Genomic DNA, 24973 nt, shown 5'->3' with positions numbered 1-24973 from the left:
TACAACTCCCACCACTCACACATTATTCCAATCCAACTCCACCCTCACTCGCACACACTGTACCACGTCAACTCCCAACCTCACACACATTATACCCCATCCAACTCACACCCTCACTCGCACACTGTACCCCATCCAACTCCCACCCTCACTCGCACACTGTACCCCATCCAACTCCCACCCACCCTCACACACACACACACACACACTGTACCCATCCAACTCCCACCCTCACTCGCACACTGTACCCCATCCAACTCCCACCCACCCTCACACACACACACACACACACACACACACACACTGTACCCCATCCAACTCCCACCCTCACTTGCACACTGTACCCCATCCAACTCCCACCCTCACTCGCACACTGTACCCCATCCAACTCCCACCCTCTCACACACTGTACCCCGTCCAACTCCCACCCACCCTCACACACACACACTGTACCCCATCCAACTCCCACCCTCACTCGCACACTGTACCCATCCACCTCCCACCCTCACACACACTGGACCCCATCCAACTCCCACCCACCCTCACACACACACACACACACACACACTGTACCCCGTCCAACTCCCACCCTCACACACACACACTGTACCCCATCAAACTCCCACCCTCACTCGCACACTGTACCCCATCCAACTCCCACCCTCACTCGCACACTGTACCCCATCCAACTCCCACCCACCCTCACACACACTGTACCCTGTCTAACTCCCACCCTCACACACACTGTACCCCATCCAATTCTCCATCCTCACACACACATTGTACCCCATCCAACTCCCACCCTCACTCACACACTGTACCTCGTCCAACTCCCACCCTCACTCACACACTGTACCCCAACTCCCACCCTCACACACACTGTACCCCATCCAACTCCCACCCTCGCACACACTGTACCCCATCCAACTCCCACCCTCGCACACACTCTGTACCCCATCCAACTCCCACCCTCACGCACACACACTGTACCCCGTTCAATTCCCACCCTCCCTCCCACACACTGTACCCCGTCCAACTCACACCCTAACACACACACACACACACACACACACACTGTACCCCGACCAATTCCCACCCTCACTCACACACACACTGTACCCCGTCCAACTCCCACCCGCTCACACACACACACTGTACCCCGTCCAATTCCCACCCTCACACACACTGTACTCCGTCCAACTCCCACCCGCTCACACACACACACACACTGTACCCCATCCAACCCCCACCCTCACACACACTGTACCCCGTCCAACTCCCACCCTCACACACACACACTGTACCCCATCCAACTCCCACCCACCCTCACACACACACTGTATCCCATCCAACTCCCACCCTCACACACACTGTACCCCATCCAACTCCCACCCTCACACACACACTGTATCCCATCCAACTCCCACCCTCACACACACTGTACCCCATCCAACTCCCACCCTCACACACTACCCCATACAACTCCCACCCTCACACACACTGTACCCCATCCAACTCCCACCCTAACTCACACTGTACCCAATCCAACTCACACCCTCACACACACTGTACCTATCCAACTCCCACCCTCACACACACTGTATCCCATCCAACTCCCACCCTCACACGCACTGTACCCCATCCAATTCCCACCCTCACGCGGACACTGTACCCCGTCCAACTCCCACACTCACTCACACACACACTGTACCCCGTCCAATTCCCACCCTCACACACACTGTACCCTGTCCAACTCCCACCCGTTCACACACACACACTGTACCCCGTCCAATTCCCACCCTCACACACACTGTACTCCGTCCAACTCCCACCCGCTCACACACACACACACACACACACACACACTGTACTCCGTCCAACTCCCACCCTCACTCACACACACACTGTACCCTATCCAACTCCCACCCTCACACACACTCTGTACTCCGTCCAACTCCCACCCTCACACACACTGTACCCCATCCAACTCCCACCCTCACTCGCACACTGTACCCCATCCAACTCCCACCCTCACAGACACTGTACCCCGTCCACCTCCCACGCTCACTCACACACACTGTACCCCACCCAACTCCCACCCACCCTCACACACACACTGTACCCCATCCAACTCCCACCCTCACACACACACACTGTACCCCGTCCAACTCCCACCCTCACTCACACACTGTACCTCGTCCAACTCCCACCCTCACTCACACACTGTACCCCAACTCCCACCCTCACACACACTGTACCCCATCCAACTCCCACCCTCGCACACACTGTACCCCATCCAACTCCCACCCTCGCACACACTCTGTACCCCATCCAACTCCCACCCTCACGCGCACACACTGTACCCCGTCCAATTCCCACCCTCCCTCCCACACACTGTACCCCGTCCAACTCACACCCTAACACACACACACACACACACACACACACACACACTGTACCCCGACCAATTCCCACCCTCACTCACACACACACTGTACCCCGTCCAATTCCCACCCTCACACACACTGTACCCCGTCCAACTCCCACCCGCTCACACACACACACTGTACCCCGTCCAATTCCCACCCTCACACACACTGTACTCCGTCCAACTCCCACCCGCTCACACACACACACACTGTACTCCGTCCAACTCCCACCTTCACTCACACACACAATGTACCTATCCAACTCCCACCCTCACACACACTGTATCCCATCCAACTCCCACCCTCACACACACTGTACCCCATACAACTCCCACCCTCACACACTGTACCCCGTCCAACTCCCACCCTCACACACACACACAGTGTACCCCGTCCAATTCCCACCCACCCTCACTCACACACTGTACCCCGTCCAACTCCCACCCTCACACATACTGTACCCCATCCAACTCCCACACTCACACACACACACTGTACCCCGTCCAATTCCCACCCTCACTCACACACACACATTGTACCCCGTCCAACTCCCACCCTCACACACACACATTGTACCAAATCCAACTCCCACCCTCACACACACACACACACACTGTACCCCATCCAACTCACACCCTCACACACACTGTACCCCATCCAACTCCCACCCTCAAACACACTTTTCCCGTCCAATTCCCACCCTCACTTGCACACACATTGTACCCCGTCCAACTCCCACCCTCACTCACACACACACATTGTACCCCGTCCAACTCCCACCCTCACACACACACACTGTACCCCGTCCAACTCCCACCCTCACTCACACTGTACCCCATCCAACTCCCACCCTCACTCACACTGTACCCCATCCAACCCCCACCCTCACACACACTGTACCCCTTCCAACTCCCACCCTCACACACACACACTGTACCCCATCCAACTCCCACCCACCCTCACACACACACTGTATCCCATCCAACTCCCACCCTCACACACACACTGTATCCCATCCAACTCCCACCCTCACACACACTGTACCCCATACAACTCCCACCCTCACACACTGTACCCCGTCCAACTCCCACCCTCACACACACACACTGTACCCCATCCAACTTCCACCCACCCTCACACACACACTGTATCCCATCCAACTCCCACCCTCACACATACTGTACCCCATCCAACTCCCACCCTCACTCACACACACACTGTACCCCGTCCAACTCCCACCCTCACACACACTGTACCCCGTCCAACTCCCACCCTCTCACACACTGTACCCCGTCCAACTCCCACCCACCCTCACACACACACTGTATCCCATCCAACTCCCACCCTCACACACACTGTACCCCATCCAACTCCCACCCTCACACACACACTGTATCCCATCCAACTCCCACCCTCACACACACTGTACCCCATACAACTCCCACCCTCACACACTGTACCCCGTCCAACTCCCACCCACCCTCACTCACACACTGTACCCCATCCAACTCCCACCCTCACACACACTGTACCCCATACAACTCCCACCCTCACACACACTGTACCCCATCCAACTCCCACCCTAACTCACACTGTACCCAATCCAACTCACACCCTCACACACACACACTGTACCTATCCAACTCCCACCCTCACACACACTGTATCCCATCCAACTCCCACCCTCACACGCACTGTACCCCATCCAATTCCCACCCTCACGCGGACACTGTACCCCGTCCAACTCCCACACTCACTCACACACAATGTACCCCATCCAACTCCCACCCTCACTCGCACACTGTACCCCGTCCAACTCACACCCTCACACACACACACTGTACCCCGTCCAACTCCCACCCTCACATACACACATTTTACCAAATCCAACTCCCACCCTCACACACACACACACACTGTACCCCATCCAACTCACACCCTCACACACACTGTACCCCATCCAACTCCCACCCTCAAACACACTGTACCCGTCCAATCCCCACCCTCACTCGCACACACATTGTACCCCGTCCAACTCCCACCCTCACTCACACACACACATTGTACCCCGTCCAACTCCCACCCTCACACACACACACTGTACCCCGTCCAACTCCCACCCTCACACACACACACTGTACCCCGTCCAACTCCCACTCTCACTCACACTGTACCCCATCCAACCCCCACCCTCACACACACTGTACCCCATCCAACTCCCACCCACCCTCACACACACACTGTATCCCATCCAACTCCCACCCTCACACACACTGTACCCCATCCAACTCCCACCCTCACACACACACTGTATCCCATCCAACTCCCACCCTCACACACACTGTACCCCATACAACTCCCACCCTCACACACTGTACCCCGTCCAACTCCCACCCTCACACACACACACACTGTACCCCGTCCAATTCCCACCCACCCTCACTCACACACTGTACCCCGTCCAACTCCCACCCTCACACACACTGTACCCCATCCAACTCCCACCCTCACTCACACACACACTGTACCCCGTCCAACTCCCACCCTCACACACACTGTACCCCGTCCAACTCCCACCCTCTCACACACTGTACCCCGTCCAACTCCCACCCTCACACACACACACACACACTGTACCCCGTCCAATTCCCACCCACCCTCGCTCTCACACTGTACCCCATCCAACCCCCACCCTCACACACACTGTACCCCGTCCAACCCCCACCCTCACACACACACACTGTACCCCATCCAACTCCCACCCACCCTCACACACACACTGTATCCCATCCAACTCCCACCCTCACACACACTGTACCCCATCCAACTCCCACCCTCACACACACACTGTATCCCATCCAACTCCCACCCTCACACACACTGTACCCCATACAACTCCCACCCTCACACACACTGTACCCCATCCAACTCCCACCCTAACTCACACTGTACCCAATCCAACTCACACCCTCACACACACTGTACCTATCCAACTCCCACCCTCACACACACTGTATCCCATCCAACTCCCACCCTCACACGCACTGTACCCCATCCAATTCCCACCCTCACGCGGACACTGTACCCCGTCCAACTCCCACACTCACTCACACACAATGTACCCCATCCAACTCCCACCCTCACTCGCACACTGTACCCCGTCCAACTCACACCCTCACACACACACACTGTACCCCGTCCAATTCCCACCCTCACTCACACACACATTGTACCCCGTCCAACTCCCACCCTCACACACACACATTGTACCAAATCCAACTCCCACCCTCACACACACACACACACTGTACCCCATCCAACTCACACCCTCACACACACTGTACCCCATCCAACTCCCACCCTCACACACACTGTACCCCATCCAATTCCCACCCTCAAACACACAGTACCCCGTCCAATTCCCACCCTCACTCGCACACACATTGTACCCCGTCCAACTCCCACCCTCACTCACACACACACATTGTACCCCGTCCAACTCCCACCCTCACACACACACACTGTACCCCGTCCAACTCCCACCCTCACTCACACTGTACCCCATCCAACTCCCACTCTCACTCACACTGTACCCCATCCAACCCCCACCCTCACACACACTGTACCCCATCCAACTCCCACCCACCCTCACACACACTGTATCCCATCCAACTCCCACCCTCACACACACTGTACCCCATCCAACTCCCACCCTCACACACACACTGTATCCCATCCAACTCCCACCCTCACACACACTGTACCCCATACAACTCCCACCCTCACACACTGTACCCCGTCCAACTCCCACCCTCACACACACACACACTGTACCCCGTCCAATTCCCACCCACCCTCACTCTCACACTGTACCCCGTCCAATTCCCACCCACCCTCACTCACACACTGTACCCCGTCCAACTCCCACCCTCACACACACTGTACCCCATCCAACTCCCACCCTCACTCACACACACACTGTACCCCGTCCAACTCCCACCCTCACACACACTGTACCCCGTCCAACTCCCACCCTCTCACACACTGTACCCCGTCCAACTCCCACCCTCACACACACACACACACTGTACCCCGTCCAACTCCCACCCACCCTCACTCACACACTGTACCCCATCCAACCCCCACCCTCACACACACTGTACCCCGTCCAACTCCCACCCTCACACACACACTGTATCCCATCCAACTCCCACCCTCACACACACTGTACCCCATCCAACTCCCACCCTCACACACACACTGTATCCCATCCAACTCCCACCCTCACACACACTGTACCCCATACCACTCCCACCCTCACACACTGTACCCCGTCCAACTCCCACCCTCACACACACTGTACCCCGTCCAATTCCCACCCACCGTCACTCACACACTGTACCCCGTCCAACTACCACCCTCACACACACTGTACCCCGTCCAACTACCACCCTCACACACACTGTACCCCATCCAACTCCCACCCTCACTCACACACACACTGTACCCCGTCCAACTCCCACCCTCACACACACTGTACCCCGTCCAACTCCCACCCTCTCACAAACTGTACCCCGTCCAACTCCCACCCTCTCACACACTGTACCCCGTCCAACTCCCACCCTCACACACACACACACTGTACCCCATCCAACTCCCACCCTCACTTACACTGTACCCCATCCAACTCCCACCATCACTCGGACACTGTACCCCGTCCAACTCCCACACTCACTCACACACAATGTACCCCATCCAACTCCCACCCTCACTCGCACACTGTACCCCGTCCAGCTCACACCCTCACACACACACACTGTACCCCGTCCAATTCCCACCCTCACTCGCACACACATTGTACCCCGTCCAACTCCCACCCTCACTCACACACACACATTGTACCCCGTCCAACTCCCACCCTCACACACACACACTGTACCCTGTCCAACTCCCACCCTCACTCACACTGTACCCCATCCAACTCCCACCCTCACTCACACTGTACCCCATCCAACCCCCACCCTCTCACACACTGTACCCCGTCCAACTCCCACCCTCACACACACACACTGTACCCCATCCAACCCCCACCCTCACACACACTGTACCCCGTCCAACTCCCACCCTCACACACACACACTGTACCCCATCCAACTCCCACCCACCCTCACACACACACTGTATCCCATCCAACTCCCACCCTCACACACACTGTACCCCATCCAACTCCCACCCTCACACACACACTGTATCCCATCCAACTCCCACCCTCACACACACTGTACCCCATACAACTCCCACCCTCACACACTGTACCCCGTCCAACTCCCACCCTCACACACACCCACACACACTGTACCCCGTCCAATTCCCACCCATCCTCACTCACACACTGTACCCCGTCCAACTACCACCCTCACACACACTGTACCCCATCCAACTCCCACCCTCACTCACGCACACTGTACCCCGTCCAACTCCCACCCTCACACACACTGTACCCCGTCCAACTCCCACCCTCTCACACACTGTACCCCGTCCAACTCCCACCCTCACACACACACACACACACTGTACCCCATCCAACTCCCACCCTCACTTACACTGTACCCCATCCAACTCCCACCATCACTCACACACACTGTACACCATCCAACTCCCACCCTCTCACACACTGTACCCCATCCAACCCCCACCCTCACACACACTGTACCCTGTCCAACTCCCACCCTCACACACACTGTACCCCATCCAACTCCCCCTCACACACTGTACCCCATCCAATTCTCCATCCTCACACACACATTGTACCCCGTCCAACTCCCACCCTCACTCACACACTGTACCCCATCGAACTCCCACCCTCACACACACTGTACCCCAACTCCCACCCTCACACACACTGTACCCCATCCCACTCCCCCAAACACACACACACTGTACCCCATCCAACTCCCACCCTCGCGCACACACTGTACCCCGTCCAACTCCCACCCTCACGCGCACACACTGTCCCCCGTCCAATTCCCACCCTCCCTCACACACACTGTACCCCGTCCAACTCACACCCTCACACACACTGTACCCCGTGCAACTCCCACCCGCTCACACACACACACTGTACTCCGTCCAACTCCCACCCGCTCACACACACACACTGTACTCCGTCCAACTCCCACCCTCACACACACACTGTACCCCGTCCAACTACCACCCTCACTCACACTGTACCCCGTCCAACTCCCACCCTCACACACTGTACCCCGTCCAATTCCCACCCTCACACACACTGTACTCCGTCCAACTCCCACCCTCACACACACACACTGTCCGCCGTCCAACTCCCACCCTCACTTACACACACACTGTACCCTATCCAACTCCCACCCTCTCACACACTCTGTACCCCGTCCAACTCCCACCCTAACTCTCACTGTACTCCATCCAACTCCCACCCTCACACACACACTGTACCCCATCCAACTCCCACCCTTACTCACACTGTACCCAATCCAACTCACACCCACACACACTGTACCTATCCAACTCCCACCCTCACACACACTGTATCCCATCCAACTCCCACCCTCACACGCACTGTACCCCATCCAATTCCCACCCTCTCACACACTGTACCCCATCCAACTCCCACCCTCACTCGCACACTGTACCACGTCAAACTCCCACCCTCACTCTCACACTGTACCCCGTCCAACACCCACCCTCACACACACATTGTACCCCATCCAACTCCCACCCACCCTCACACACACACAATGTACCCCATCCAACTCCCACCCTCACTCGGACACTGTACCCCGTCCAACTCCCACACTCACTCACACACAATGTACCCCATCCAACTCCCACCCTCACACACACTGTACCCCGTCCAACTCACACCCTCACACACACACACACACACACTGTACCCCGTCCAATTCCCACCCTCACTCACTCACACACACTGTACCCCATCCAACTCCCACCCTCACTCGCACTGTACCCCGTCCAACTCCCACCCTCTCACACACAAACAATGTACCCCATCCAACTCCCACCCTCACTCGCACACTGTACCCCGTCCAACTCCCACCCTCTCACACACAAACAATGTACCCCATCCAACTCCCACCCTCACTCGCACACTGTACCCCATCCAACTCCCACCCTCACACACACTGTACCCCATCCAACTCCCCCTCACACACACTGTACCCCATCCAACTCTCCATCCTCACACGCACATTGTAACCCATCCAACTCTCCATCCTCACACACATTGTACCTCGTCCAACTCCCACCCTAATGCACGCTCAGACACTACCGCATCCAACTCCCCACTCTCACACACACACTGTACCCTATCCAACTCCCCATCTTCACACACACACTTCATCCACCTCCTCACCCTCACACACCGCTTCATCCAACTCCCCACCCTCACACACACCTCCCCACCCTCGCGCACACAACCCAATCCAACCCCCACCCTCACACACACACTGTACCCTATCCCCCAAACACACCACCCCATCCAACTCTCTACCCTCACACACACTATCCCATCCAACTCCCACATACACTGTACCCCATCCAACTCCCACCCTCACACATATACATTGTACCCCATCCGACTCCCCACTCTCACACGCACTGTGCCCCATCCAACTCCCGCCCTGACACATATACTGTGCCCCACCCTCTCACATGCACACTCTACCCCATCCAACTCCCCACCCTCACACACTCACTGCACTCCATCTAACTCCCCATCCTCCGAGATTAATATGAACTATATCAGCAGAGCAGGCAGCAATGTGGCCCATCTCTATCTCCACCTCTCTGTTCACATTAGCACTGTTGTTCATCTTTTCCCATCTCATGATACTCTCCTTTCCTGAGCCATGCACTGACTGCTACTCGTGTTCCTGCTCAACCCACTTCCAGCTGCTGTTCATTCTCCTCCACTTCCCAGTCGACGATGATATTGATTCTCTCCACCCTCCAACCTAAACCACAGTTCACAAGCTCTGTAAATGCATGGGTAATAACATAGTTGCAGACAAATTATTACAGCAGGCAGCAAATGCCACTTGTATGGTGTTATTTATTAGAGTTTTGTCTCCATTGCTCTTGATCAGTTTGTGATCAGAAACTGGCATTTCACCGTCTTCAGAAGTCACATTACGGATCTGGCTTCGCAAACGGCTAGGTGGAGCAGGATTTAATCATGTCCGGAGATGAAATGTTACATAGTGGCGATGAGGAAGAAGTGGCATGCTGTGCTGTAATGACATACAATAGACTGGAATATTATCCTGAATATTTCAGTCTTTTTAAACTGATATTCTCCCACACTTGGTGTCACCAGTCACTCCTGTACGGAAACTCCTTGGTCCTCTTAAGATCCAGAGTGCACTTTTGTTGCTCAATATCTGTCAAAGTCTAGCATGGAGCAGGGATTATGAGAACTTGTGCCACACACATCCTATCATGTGCATCCTCTTGTCTTTATAATTAGTGAGGTGAAAAACATCCCAAATGAGAGACTACAAACCGATAATCCGGTTCTAAACAAAAACAGAAAATGCTGGACAATCTCAGCAGGTCTGACAGCATCTATGGATAGAGAAGGGACCTAACGTTTTGAGTCTGGATGGGTCTGTATCAAAGCTGATCCATAAACTGGTCCGTTTCACTCAAATTCCTGGATAATCTGAATACTGTTTACTGTAAGATTGAGTAGTTCCTTTTACTACTTGAATCATGAAACAATAACATGGCTGTCACTCTCCGGAAATTCTCTCGTTAAAAGCCAGCCATATCCAAGCTGTCTGGCTCCATATATTACTTGGATTAACTCTGCCGTGGTGTCGCCTGAGCCAGTTCTTTAGTCGGTATATTTGGGACAAGGCTGGGTTGGGGAATAGGGTAGAAGATGGTATCCATCTGTTCCAAATTTGATGCACCCTTAGAACTATGGCATGGTTTTTTTATTAGTCAACAAAGCTAAAGGGGCTGGAATTTCTCAGAAAGACAAAGAAACTGGTATAAATGAACAGTCTGCTGGCAACTGCCAGGAACCATTATCATTATCGTATGAGTTGCTTGAGATTACGGATTTTGTTTACTTAACATTTCAAATTACCATGGCGATCAAATTGGACTGTTTGCCATAAAGTTGTTTAAAAAAAAAACACGTTGCATTTTACATTGCAAGAATATTTTTTTAAATATAAATTTAGAGTACCAAATTCTTTTTTTTCCATTTAAGGGGCAATTTAGCATGGCCAATCCACCTACTTTGCACATCTTTGGGTTGTGGAGGTGAGACCCACACAGACACTGGGGAGAATGTGCAAACTCCTCATGGTCAGTGACCCGGGGCCGGGCTGAACCCGGATGCTCGGTACTGTGAGGCAGCAGTGCTAACCACTGTGCCATCCGCATTGCAAGAATATTTAAAGTAAATGACATTCAGTTCAGGCCATGTAGGTAAAACCCAAGTAACGCCGTCTTCTATGGGCCAATGATTATTTGAACGCATGCTGCTCAGGCCCCATCCCAAGGATGATCATGTCTCTGTCTCTCAGTCTCTCTCAAACACATCCATTCATTTTGATGTGAAAGCAAGAAAGAGAAATAGTCTGCACAATTGGGGTGAAAAAAAATCAGGCAAAATATGTGTCAAACATGTGTGGAAATAAGCACCGAAAAAAAACTGGAGCTTAATTTAGGTGAAGGCAAGTCTACCTTTCAAGAATGGAATTGTTAAAGATCATCGAGAAATTACTCTCGGCTTCACACCTGGGATTGATTTAGCTTTGTAGACACCTACTGTTTGTTTTGATAACTCTTTAAAGGTAATTTGTAATTGTTTCCTCAAGGGTGTTGAAACATTCTCTGGCATGGTCAGTCAGCTGGAGAGCATTCCTGAACTACAGACACATCGGCAACAACTGGGTTCCGAGATGAACCTCCTGAGAATTGCTGTTGTTCTGGGAATGCAGATTACTAAGGAAGTACCTGAACTGCTGCCTAAAGTCAAGGTCGCCATGGTAAACCTCTTCAATACGAAACTGCTGAGCTGGGTTCAAAAAGGAGGCTGGGTAAGTGCAGTGTACAACTCAATATAATGTTGGGGTGTCACCTTTTCGACAGAGACTGTTATACTTCCAAATAAAGTGTTTCCTCCTTTTGTGCCTGTTCATGGAGAATCATAGAGTCCAGTCACCCGAATTCGGAATCGAGCCTGGGTCCCTGGCGCTGTGAGACAACAATGCTAAACACTGTGCCACCATGCCACCCCGTGATCCTTTTAAAGTTTATCAGAAATCTCTGCGATTCAGCTCTGGCTGAATGGTTCAAACCTCCTGTAGCAAGGAGGAGTAGACCATTCAGCCCATTGAGTTTGCTGCCCCATTCATGGCTGACCTTGGGCTTCAACTTTTTCCCGAATATCCCTTAATTCCCCGAGAGACTAAAAGCCTTTAACAGTCGTACAAACAAGATGGACTCGATCTGGGCATGTTAGATGTACTGAAAAGAGCTAAAAGATGCTTCATTGATCCAGGTTTAGAGCAAAATGAGGTGCACACTCCTGGAATGTGGGCAGGATCAACCCAGCTGTGAATTCCCAAAATGGTTCAATGACCTGTTTCTTGCATGATGCGTCTAAAGACAGTCAGCAGCTATGGAGTAGATTCACTGTGAATTTCCACAGTTAAGATTTTCTGAATATCTAAAGTAATGTAGATTCTTCAAAAATGAGCAGAAACCAGCAAATTAAAGCCTGGTATTGTGGTTGCTGTTGGGTGTATATTTGAAATCACCCACTGAAGGGTTAAAGCACAGCTTGGGGTGAGGAAGGAGTTAGGCGATGGAAAGGCTGGAGACCTGGAAATGTTACGCGTAAGATTTGTAGAGGGGCTGAAATATTCTGGATTCTGGCAAATTGTTCTGCCCTCTTCACACCCGAGCTTAGACAAGGTAGTTGGCAATAGTTTCCTATCCTCAACAGACCAGGCCTCAACCGGCAACTACATAGCTGACTGAGAATACAGAACCAAACATTTCATTTTGGTTCCATAATTGGAGGGGAAAGGAGCCGAATTGTGTTGAGACAGATAGGGAACCATCCAAGTTTAAACTTGAAAATTTGGCTGGTATCTTTTGCGCCTTGTGTCTCTGATTAGTTTTTTGTTATTTCTTTATAGGAAAAACTTGTGAGCTGTGCCAATGCATCGCAATGAGTGACGGAAAGTCCGAGACTCATGAAAATATAATTAAAATACATTTCATATACAATTTGACAATCAAGCTGAAGAACATTCTCTACATTCCAACTGCCACCCTCCATTTTCAGTACAGTCTCCCTCGAGAGTTAGATGCCTAACCAAGCAATTTCACAACACCCTCTTCCTCGGAGAAGCCTGTGGTGAGGAGATAGTTAGTCCGATAAGAGATGATGATGACTTTACCCATTTAGAGATGGTGCTGCCTTTCCCTTGGGGGGTAACAGTAATGCACCTGCTGTACGTGCACGAGCAGAACATACGGAAATTGTGAGTCAGCCGAGGAGTGAAAGTCACAGCATCTGCTAAACTGCCGCTACATTGAAAGACCGAACAAATGTGGCTGGGAGGAGTGAGAGCAATGACAAATGGAGGAACTGCTCTTTAAGCGTCTGTTCACATGGAGCCATTGATTGAATGACTTGGCGTGTTTAGTGTTTGAATATGGGTTACTTGGATTTGACAATGGCAAAAAATGTTTCAGTTGCTCTCAAATTCATAAAACTAGTTGATGAATTTGTGGTGGGCTTTTTAAACAAAACTAACTAAATGTGGGTGTTTTGTTTATGGCACGAATTAGTCATCCAACTTCTGAAAGTCGGAAAATCTCTCAACCAGTCTGGTTTTGGCTTATCTAAAGGCAGTGCCAGAAAGGGTTATTTGAATATCACGGTTGAACAGTTCAGGGCTATCCACCAAGAGTCAGAGTAGTAATAGAATTAAGATATCAAACTTCAGTTTTCATAAACCAATTCATCAAAGATACCCATCTCACTTGCCACATGAAACCTAATAGCATCACTGTCTTCGAAGGAGAGGCTGCAATGTGCAAGTGCTCTCCTGCAATGGAGGTGTGGGGAATTTAATAATATTACAGCTACCAAACCAACCTCTAAACCGACTTCAAGAAAGAGTAAATCTTAGGCTCTTCACATCAAAGACTACATATTGCTATTCGAGTACGCCTGGTTAGGGAATCTGCAGGCTGGTGCTAGTTCAGTTTTCTGTGCACAACCTTTTAAGGTTCGACAATGCTCCTCTTGCCCTACCTCCCACTCAGTGTTTCTTCATTCAATATATAAATGAGGAGGGTTTGGCTGGTTCTCAGTTGAAACTATGCAGTGTTAATGGACTTGCTGCATCTCAAAAGTGAATATAATCATGCTGAAAATTATAAGGAATAATCATGAATGTACCACAAAAGATTAAACACTCTACATGCACCTTGTCATTTTAAAGGATTGAATGTGCAGGCTGAACATTGATGGCAGTAATAAAATGTTGCTGGATTGTTACTTGTGGATGTGGTGTCAAAATCACTTCAATACCAGAAAACTAGTTTATTTTCCCCATTAAAGTAGGAATTTTTTTTTCCTTATTTAAAATTGTGGCACTTGCTACCACAGGAAGTAACTGAGGTAAACATCAGTTGAGGAGCTAGATAAGCACATGATGGTGAAATGAATAGACGGCTACACTGGTACATTTAGATAAGGATAGTCGTGTGTAGCACGAAGACCAGCAATGGACCAATTGGGCTGGTGAGCTTTCTGTGTTTCTATGTAAAATTCCTTCCCTTAATCCAAGGACAGATGTCTTTACATTGCACCTTGTAGGCAATGGATATTGTTGCAAAGATTAGAGTTCAATGGTTCTTTCTACACCTCCCTCCTGCTCTCTCTGCCAACAGGAATATTTTTTGTGGAGGCCTAAGCTTTAAAGTTGAGAAATGCTGATAAATTAAAAGTGCAGTATACTTGGGGGATATGTACACTCCTCCCTCACTGTTAGCAATGACTAGCGGGAATTGAGGCAAATAACAACATGGAGGGACAGTGAACAAGTGCTTCACAGTATGAAAGAAGATAACTGACAAATTAGGAAAGTGCTGGCATTGGCTATCCAGCCCTAACGTGTCAAAGAACTTTTAAAAATCACCTGAACAAAATATTTAGTTGTTTTAATATTCAATGCCTCCAATATTCTTTCTATCAGGCACAGATCGCTGTTAAAACAACTTGTGGCAGAAAGGCTATTTTATTAGTAAGGTGTAATAGTTCACTTTATCTGTACACATAACTGGAAAGTTACCTTATAAATAAAACATTGTCACTCAGTGCTAGAAACATGCTCACTGGACAGTGCTCCCCAGAGCTGAATCAGTAACACAGTAAAAACAATACTTCCACATCAGTGCTGTCGCTGGAATCAGTTAAAGATTTGAATGTAAGTCTTGGCTGGTGTTTGCAGAAAGCATTTTGATTTTCACAATGTTAGGTTGTTATTAATTGCTCTATATCGAGGGCAATTTGAGGTGCTGCATTGACTGGGTCTTCAGTGTTCTGTCTCCAATACGCTGAAGGATAATCCCCATCAAAACACAATGTTAAGATTCTTTGAACGGTTGAGGGTGGCAGAGCCAGGCTGACATGTGGTACATCTACACTTCACATTTACAAAAACAGAGATCATTCCTGTCCACGCTGCTCTCTGCATCTCCCTTTCGTGGGGACTGATTTAGAATTCAAACTCAAAAATGTTTTTGAAATGTCTTTTTCATTTAATCCAGGTTCTCAGATGCACAGCTTCAACTGTTTGTGCAAATTGTTGCTTGTTTACTAAAAGAATTACATTGAGCTCAAAATATTGCACTTCAAGAAAAGGAGACGCACACATTCCAGCTGGAGACAAAGGTGAAGCCATGCTGATATGCCTGGGTTTCATCCTTGGCTCCGTTATCAGCTGCTCCTCTCACTCATAGTAACGTCTTCACTTCTCGCGCAGTACACACACACCAGCATCACAGCGCTGAGTTCCCATTGAAGTTACCACATCCCAGCTGTCTATGATGGGGTCATAGCACTCTACGCTGCTAAGCAACGAATTCCCATCATACCTGTCAAAAATAAAGCAGAGACATATATTTGGTTTAGTGAAAGGGTTGGATTACAGAGTGTTGTTACTGGGAGGGAGGAGGGGGGAGGGTAAATGTTCTGCTGACGAGGGAGGGACTTGGGCTAAGGGACAGAGAGGAGGTTGGGGGCAGAGGCTGCCTAGGGGCAGGCCGGTGGAGGTGCGGAGCATGGGCTGGAGGCGGGCCCAATAAAGGGGATGGCTGATCGGTGAAGGGGGGGGCAATAAACCCCGCCCAACTAGGCTGATCACCTGGAATTTTTGAGGGTTAAATGGGCTGGTCAAGATGGCATCTTAGGGGACTGAAGGCGGATGTGGTAATGTTGCAGGAGACGCACTTTAGAGTAACTGACCAGATTAGATTGAGGAAAGGCTGGGTCAGTTAGGTCTTTCACTCGGGATTCAAAGACCAGAGGGGTCGCAATCCTGATCAATAAGCAGGTGGTGTTTGAGGCGGGTAGAATAGTTTTGGATGTGGGAGGTTGGTACATTATGGTCAGTGGAAAACTGGAGGGGGTGCAGGTGGTATTAGTAAATGTGTATGCGCCAAATTGGGATGATGTAGAGTTTCTCAAGAGGATGCTGGGGAACATACCGGACCTGGATTTGCACAGGTTGGTCATGGGAGGGGACTTCAACAGTTATTGACCCTGTCTTGGACCGGTCAAGCTCGAAAACGGGCAGGGTGCCAGCAACGGCAAAGGAACTAAAAGGATTCATGGAGCAGATGGCAGGGGTGTGGGGTGGATCGATGGGAGATTTGGCCAGTCGAGGGTGAAGGAGTTCTTCTACTCACACGTGCATAAAGTGTACTCCCAGATTGATTTCTTTAATTTGAGCAGGGGTGGTGGATATGGGGTACTCGGCGATCACAATTTCAGACCATGCTCCGAACTGGGTTGACCTGCATGTTAGTAAAGACAGTAACTAGCGCCCGCACTGGAGGTTAGATGTGGGACTTTTGGCTGACGAAGGGGTGAGCGAGCGGCTGAGGAAATGTATTCATAACTACCTGCAGGTCAACGACACGGGAAATTTCAGCAGCGGTGGTCTGGGAAGACACTGAAAGCAGTGGTCGGAGGGGAGCTGATCTCGATACGGGTCCATAGGGAGAAGGTGGATAGGGCAGAGACGGACTTACTGGTAAAGGAGATACTACAGATTGATGGGAGGTATATGGGGACCCCAGAGGCAGGTCTTTTAAGGGAAAGGCGGAGGCTACAGGCGGAGTTCGGCTTGTTAACCGCAGGGAGGGCGGTGGATCAGCTGAGAAAGGTGAGGGGGGCGATCTATGAGCACCTAGAGAAGACCAGCAGAATGCTTGCACAGCAGCTTAGAAAGAGGGAGGCAGCCAAGGAGATAGGGAAAGTAAATGACGGAGATGGGAATCTGGTTGGAGATTCAGCAGGGGTGAATAAGGCGTTTAGGGATTTCTATTTTAGGCTGTATAGGTCGGAACCCCAACGGGGCCGGAGGGGATGAGGCACTTCTTGGAGGGGCTGAATTTCCAGAAGGTGGACGGGGAGCTGGTAGAAGGGCTGGGGCCCCGATCGGGTTGGGAGAGATAGCGAGCGTAAAGCCCTGGGGACGGACGGGTACCCAGTGGAGTTTTATAAAACGTTCCCTGGGATATTGGGGCCGGTGTTGATGAGGATGTTCAATGAGGCAAGGGAAAGAGGGGTGCTGCCCCCGACGATGTCACAGGCCACAATTTTGCTGATTCTGAAGCGGGACAAGAACCCGGAGCTGTGTGGGTCCGACAGGCCGATATCCCTGTTGAATGTGGATGCCAAATTACTGGCCCTAATTTTGTCCTCCAGGATTGAGGATTATGTTCCGGATGTTATTGGAGAGGACCAGACGGGGTTTTTTTAAGGGTAGGCAGTTGGTGGCCAATGTAAGAAGGTTGTTAAACGTGATCACGATGCCCCCGGAAGGTAAGGAGGCGAAGGTAGTGATCGCAATGGATGCATAAAAGACTTTTGATCGGGTAGAATAGGATTATCTGTGGGAGGTGCTGGGACGGTTCAGATTTGGGTGGGGCTTTATTGACTGGGTCAGGCTGCATCAGGCTCCTGTGAAAAACGTACGGACAAATAGGACAACCTTGGACTTTTTTAGACTGCACCAGAGGACGAGACAGGGATGCCCCCTCTCCCCACTGTCGTTTGCACTAGCTATAGAGCCGTTGGCAATTGCTCGGAGAGCCTCAAGGGGCTGGTCGGGAAGGGGGGGGGGGGGGCCGCAGTTGAGTACAGAGTCTCGCTGTATGCAGACGACCTGCTTCTGTATGTATTGGACCCAATAGAGAGGATGGAAGAAATCATGAGGATTCTAGGGGAATTTGGCCGGTCTTCGAGGTATAAGCTATATATGGGGAAACGTGAGATGTTTGCGGTCCAGGCGAGGGGACAGGAGAGGCGATTGGGGGAGCTGCCGTTTAGGTTAGTAGGGGGAAGCTTTAGGTACCTAGGCATTCAAGTGGCGCAGGAATGGGACCGGCTGCATAAATTAAATCTGGCCCGACTAGTGGACCAAATGAAGGACTATTTTCGGAGGTGGGACGCGCTTCTGTTGTCACTGGCTGGGAGGGTGCAGACTGTGAATATGGCGGTCCTCCCGAGATTCCTGATCGTGTTTCAATGTCTCCCCATCTTTATTCCGCAGTCCTTTTCTAAACTGGTCAACAAAGTGATAACTGGCATCGTTTGGGCGGGCAAGACCCCGCGAGTAAGGAAGGTAATGCTTGAGCGGAGTTGGGGAGATGGCGGGCCAGCGCTGCCAAATTTTATTAACTATTACTGGGCGGTGAATATAGCCATGATCAGGAAGTGGTGATAGGGGAGGTGTCGGCATGGGAGCGTATGGAGGCGGCTTCATGCAAGGGCACCAGTTTGGGGGCGTTGGTAACTGCGCCTCTGACGTTCCTGCCGGCACGGTACTCCACTAGCCCCGTACTCCACCAGCCCCGTGGTGGTGGCGGCCCTGAGAGTCTGGGGGCAATGGAGGAGACATGTAGGATGTTTATTAAAAAAAAATAACAAAGCAGAGAACGTGTGAAATCTACTTCTAACCAACAAGACTTTCTGTCAAAGGAACCTGCTGTCGGGCCACTTGGAAGACTGCAGGTTGGGAGTGTCGGGTAGCCCAGACCGCGTTGTCAGGGTCTTTCCCAGAACGCGTTGTCAGGGTCTTTCCCAGACCGCGTTGTCAGGGTCTTTCCCAGAACACGTTGTCAGGGTCTTTCCCAGACCGCGTTGTCAGGGTCTTTCCCAGACCGCGTTGTCAGGGTCTTTCCCAGAACGCGTCGTCAGGGTCTTTCCCAGACCGCGTTGTCAGGGTATTTCCCAGAACGCGTTGTCAGGGTCTTTCCCAGAACGCGTTGTCAGGGTCTTTCCCAGACCGCGTTGTCAGGGTCTTTCCCAGACTGCGTTGTCAGGGTCTTTCCTAAACCGCGTTGTCAGGGTCTTTCCCAGAACGCGTTGTCAGGGTCTTTCCCAAACCGCGTTGTCAGGGCTCTTTCCCAGATATCTGATGGAAAGCCAATGGAATCACAAAATGGCTCCACTGCAAGAGGGCTCTCACCTTGTCATGTCTGCTGCCTCTTTCAAAGAGCAATTTACTTTGTGTCATTCCCCGGCCTTTTCAACTTACCTCTGCAACACTTTACTTTTCAGATAATGATCCAATTCCCTTTTGAAGGTTTGACTTGACCCTGCCCCCACCACACACTCACCGTGCATTCCAGATCCCAACCACCCCAGGTGTGAATCTGTCTCCACCACGCACAGGCAGTGCGTTCCAGATCCCAACCACTCCCGGTGTGAATCTGCCTCCACCACACACTCACCGTGCATTCCAGATCCCAACCACTCCCGGTGTGAATCTGCCTCCACCACTCACAGGCAGTGCGTTCCAGATCCCAACCACTCGCTGTGTGAATCTGCCTCCACCACACACTCACCGTGCATTCCAGATCCCAACCACTCCCGGTGTGAATCTGCCTCCACCACTCACTCACCGTGCATTCCAGATCCCAACCACTCCCGGTGTGAATCTGCCTCCACCACTCACTCACCGTGCATTCCAGATCCCAACCACTCCCGGTGTGAATCTGCCTCCACCACTCACTCACCGTGCATTCCAGATCCCAACCACTCCCGGTGTGATTCTGCCTCCACCACTCACTCAGGCAGTGCATTCCAGATTTTAACCAATTGTTAGATTAAGCCAAAAACTACTGCCAGCAATGAGCGATGAACTATGAGGCTGATGTCTTTGACCATTAAGTAACATCAGTAGAAACAACTTCTTCAATTTATACAGCACATTAATAAGGAGCTTCACAGAAGTATAATTAAAACATTGACCAAGCTAAAGGAGGTGATACTGGAAGGAGTGACCAAAAGCTTGCTCAAAGAGGATGGTTGAATGGGATTTAGTGCAGGACAGGATACAGGCAGCAGAGTTTCAGAAGATCTGAAGCTTATGGAGAATAGCAGGCTGGCCAGAAGAGTTCTTCATAGTCGATTCTGAGGCTTTCACAGCACGTGTACTAAAGGAGGGGCAGGAAAGGCTTTTGCACAAGTTGTCCTCACTGATGTCCCCGAAATCTCCTGCGCTGGGTCAGTTTGGAAGTATCCCCCACCGGAAGATTGCCCAGAAAATTCAGAGGAAGACAAGTGGGTATTTTTATTGTCTAACGACTGTTGGAACCAGGGGTTCTGAACTTGATTAGATGGACGCCAGTAGATATCTTCACTCCACGAAGCAGCTGTTAATGGAAACAATGAGAGGCAAATCACATCAACCTAACCTTCCCAGACCGCGTTGTCAGGGGCTTTTCCAGACCGCGTTGTCAGGGTCTTTCCCAGGTATCTGATGGAAAGCCAATAGAATCACAAAATGGCTCCATTTTGGGAGATGTCATTAGTTGGGTTTTTACTCTCTAAAAGAGAGAAAATGTAAATCACCCAATCACATGCCTGAAATTGTGGTTTCCGTATACATGATACAGCATAAAATAACAAAGCTTTAAAGTTAAGTACTAAATAGTTCAAACATTGCAGAACCTGACTGGACTCTCTTTTTCCATTCAATCTTCTGCAATCTGTGAAACCACAATCTAACAGAACCACATAGATTCTGAGTAATTCTTACATATTTAAAAACAAATTATGTTTGCTTCATTATCACTGAAGCAATGAATGTTTTCATTGTTAACACCACAGACATACTTACTTTGCAGGTGTTTCATATGACAGTGAGTCATTCTGTACATCAATACTGCAGTGTCATACAATTCTTTAATTCTATCAGCTAGTTACTGTTGCCTAGTTGGTTAGTTACTGGCTCCCGGAGGCTGAAGCCATTGACATTGTTCCTCACACAAAATCTATTTTTTGGAAAAGAAGAGTATCCAATCAGGTTCTGCAATGTTTGAACTATTTGTTATGCAGCGATTAGCTTTAAAGCTTTGTTATTTTGTGCTGTATCATGTATACGAAAACTACAATTTCAGGCATATGACAGATTTTCACCCAACTAATGACATCTCCAGATAGGTTGATGTGATTTGCCTCTCATTGTTTCCATTACCAAACTGTTTCATCTGCGCAGAAACCACATCTACTTTTGACAGCACTGGCAGCCGTACTCTGGCAAGTAAAGAATTTAAATGCCCCAAAGCTTCTTTGAAGAGCCACGGAGTGAAGGGAAGTATGAGAGGGGGGTAGGGTGAGTAAATGGTAGAGTGGGAGAAGGTGGTAGGGTGGGTGAGATAACTGGGTGAAAGGGTAGGTTGGGTGAGGTGAGGGGATAGGGTGGGCGAGGTGGAATAGTAGGTGAGATAACTGGGTAGGGTGGGTTAGGTAAGTGGGGATGGTGGGTGAGGTAAGTGGGTAGGGTGGGTGAGGTAAGTGGGTAGGGTGGGTGAGGTAAGTGGGTAGGGTGGGTGAGGTAAGTGGGTAGGGTGGGTGAGGTAAGTGGGTAGGGTGGGTGAGGGGGTAGGGTAGGTGAGGTAATTGGGTAAAAAGGTAGGGGGTGAGGATTCTGACGAGTGGCATAAGTGGGTCGGATGGGTGAGGTAGACTGGTGATGTTGGATAAGGTTGGGTGGAGAGGAGAGCTCAGTGTGTGATTGGAGTGTGACCGACTCAGATCTTAAAGATAGTTCTTTAACATTTTAAGATGAAAACATTGTAGCCTGTATTACGATTATGAATTGTGCGAGCATTCCCTAGGCTCAGATTTTCCGGTCTCTGAATTGTCGGAGACCAGACGTACCTCTAGTTGTGCCATGGGACCCCTCAGATGTCCCAATGCAATGACTTCATAGGAATTGTCCAGAACTTTGAACTTCCGATGGACAATTCTCCTGTTTCCAGGGTCCCTCCGAAAAAGTCGTTGACGCTTGAGTTAGAGTCAGAGATTTTGGACAGTTTGTGTGATTGGAGGGTCAGTTGTAAAGTTACCCAGGTGTTAGACTAGGATTTTTCTGTGTAACCTATCCTGGGTAGATATTCAGACAAGTACATTGGAACTGCCCAAAATCTCTGACTCTAACTCGAGAGTCAACGACTTTTTCGGAGGGACCCTGGAAACAGGGGATTTGTCCATCCGAAGTTCAAACCTCCTGGGCAATTCCCATGGAGTCGTTGCATTGGGACATCTGAGGGGTCCCATGGCACAACTAGAGGTACGTCTGGTCTCCGACAATTCAGAGACCGGAAAATCTGAGCCTAGGGAATGCTCGCACAATTTATAATCGTAATACAGGCTACAATGTTTTCATCTTAAAATGTTGGAGAACTATCTTTAAGAGCTGAGTCGGTCACAGATTTCCCTGCGTCTTAAACTTCGTTAAAACAGAACCACAAATAGCCCACGGACGCCCCACAACATTTATCCTCACTTCCATCTCATTACATTCATCATTCCTGGCTTTGCAGGTGGCTCAGCAGCATTACTGCAGGCTTGGTCCAATAAGCTCTTCACTTGTGCTCAACTCCAAAGCCCACCAAGATGGTGCCTTGTGTAGGTTATAGCTGAGTGTAAACTGGAACATATAGCTGTTAGTTGGCAAGTACTAGGAAGCAGATAATGCAGAAACATTTAGTGTATTAAATCAGTTTAATTTGGAATTAGAAAAATGAGAAACGGGGTGGCATCCAGTATTTCTATTTGAAGAACTATTATGTTGTTTGATGTTTTATTATTTACAGTCTGTCCATTCTGATCATTGCTGATAATGTGCAATTTACAAGGGGCTTTTAATAGCCTTTTTATTATTTCACGCCAGGCCAGCATTTGTTGCCCATCCCTAATTGCCCTTGAACTGAATGTCTCTTGCTCAGCATTTTCAGAGGGGCAGTTAAGAATCAACCATATCGCTGTGGGTCTGGAGTCACATGCAGGCCAGGCCAGATAAGGCTGACACATTTCCTTCCCAAAAGGACATTAGTGAACAAATTATTGGAAAATCGGCAATATTTTCATGGTATTCCAAATTTTTACTAAATTCAAATTTGAACATCTGCCATGGTGGGATTCAGACCCGGGTCCCCAGAGCATTACCCTGGGTTTCTGAATTACTAATCCAGCGACGGTACTACTACACCGTTGCCTCAGCACATCCTTGTGAGAAGCAACAGTTTCATTCATATATCGGGCGGGATTCTCCGTTGCCCGTCGTAACGCGGGTTTCCGGCGAGAAAAATCGGTGTTAATGACTCCGGCGTCGGGGCCTTCTTTAAGGACGCTATTCTCCGTTCCCGGAGGGGCTAGCAGCTGACTGACGCGATACGCGTCAGTTTCACCAGCTGCGGAAGTGGTGAGACCCGGCGTTTTTTGGAGGATAAGGAGGAGAGAGACAGACCCGGCATTTGGGGGGGATGTTCCGGCATTTTGGGCGGGGGGGGGGGGGGGGGTGTTCCGGCATTTGGGGGGGGATGTTCCGGCATTTTGGGCGGGGGGGGGGGGGGTGTTCCGGCATTTGGGGGGGGGGGGGGTGTTCCGGCATTTGGGGGGGGGGGGTGTTCCGGCATTTGGGGGGGGGGGGGTGTTCCGGCATTTGGGGGGGGGGGTGTTCCGGCATTTGGGGGGGGGGGGGGTTCCGGCATTTGGGGGGGGGGTGTTCCGGCATTTGGGGGGGGGGGGGGGTGTTCCAGCATTTGGGGGGGGGGGGGTGTTCCGGCATTTGGGGGGGGGGGGGTGTTCCGGCATTTGGGGGGGGGGGTGTTCCGGCATTTGGGGGGGGGGGGGTGTTGTTCCGGCATTTGGGGAGGGGGGGGGGTGTTCCGGCATTTGGGGGGGGGGGGGTGTTCCGGCATTTGGG

General features: G+C 50.9%; 1 protein-coding gene across 1 annotated transcript in view; it reads right to left on the bottom strand.

The window, feature by feature from the left end:
- Window positions 1–15671: 15671 nt before the first annotated feature.
- Window positions 15672–24973, bottom strand: part of klhl12 (kelch-like family member 12) — a 90376-nt gene continuing 81074 nt past the window's right edge. The window contains exon 11 of the mRNA XM_038821105.1: window positions 15672–16622. Coding sequence (XP_038677033.1) covers window positions 16496–16622 — 127 coding nt within the window. The 3' untranslated portion in view covers window positions 15672–16495. The remainder of the gene's footprint in view (window positions 16623–24973) is intronic.

This window comes from Scyliorhinus canicula, chromosome 15, assembly GCF_902713615.1.
Source record: "Scyliorhinus canicula chromosome 15, sScyCan1.1, whole genome shotgun sequence".
In the NCBI taxonomy this organism is placed as follows: domain Eukaryota; kingdom Metazoa; phylum Chordata; class Chondrichthyes; order Carcharhiniformes; family Scyliorhinidae; genus Scyliorhinus; species Scyliorhinus canicula.
The sequence above is the reverse complement of the archived record's forward strand: the minus strand, read 5'-3'. Positions and strand labels throughout refer to the sequence as shown.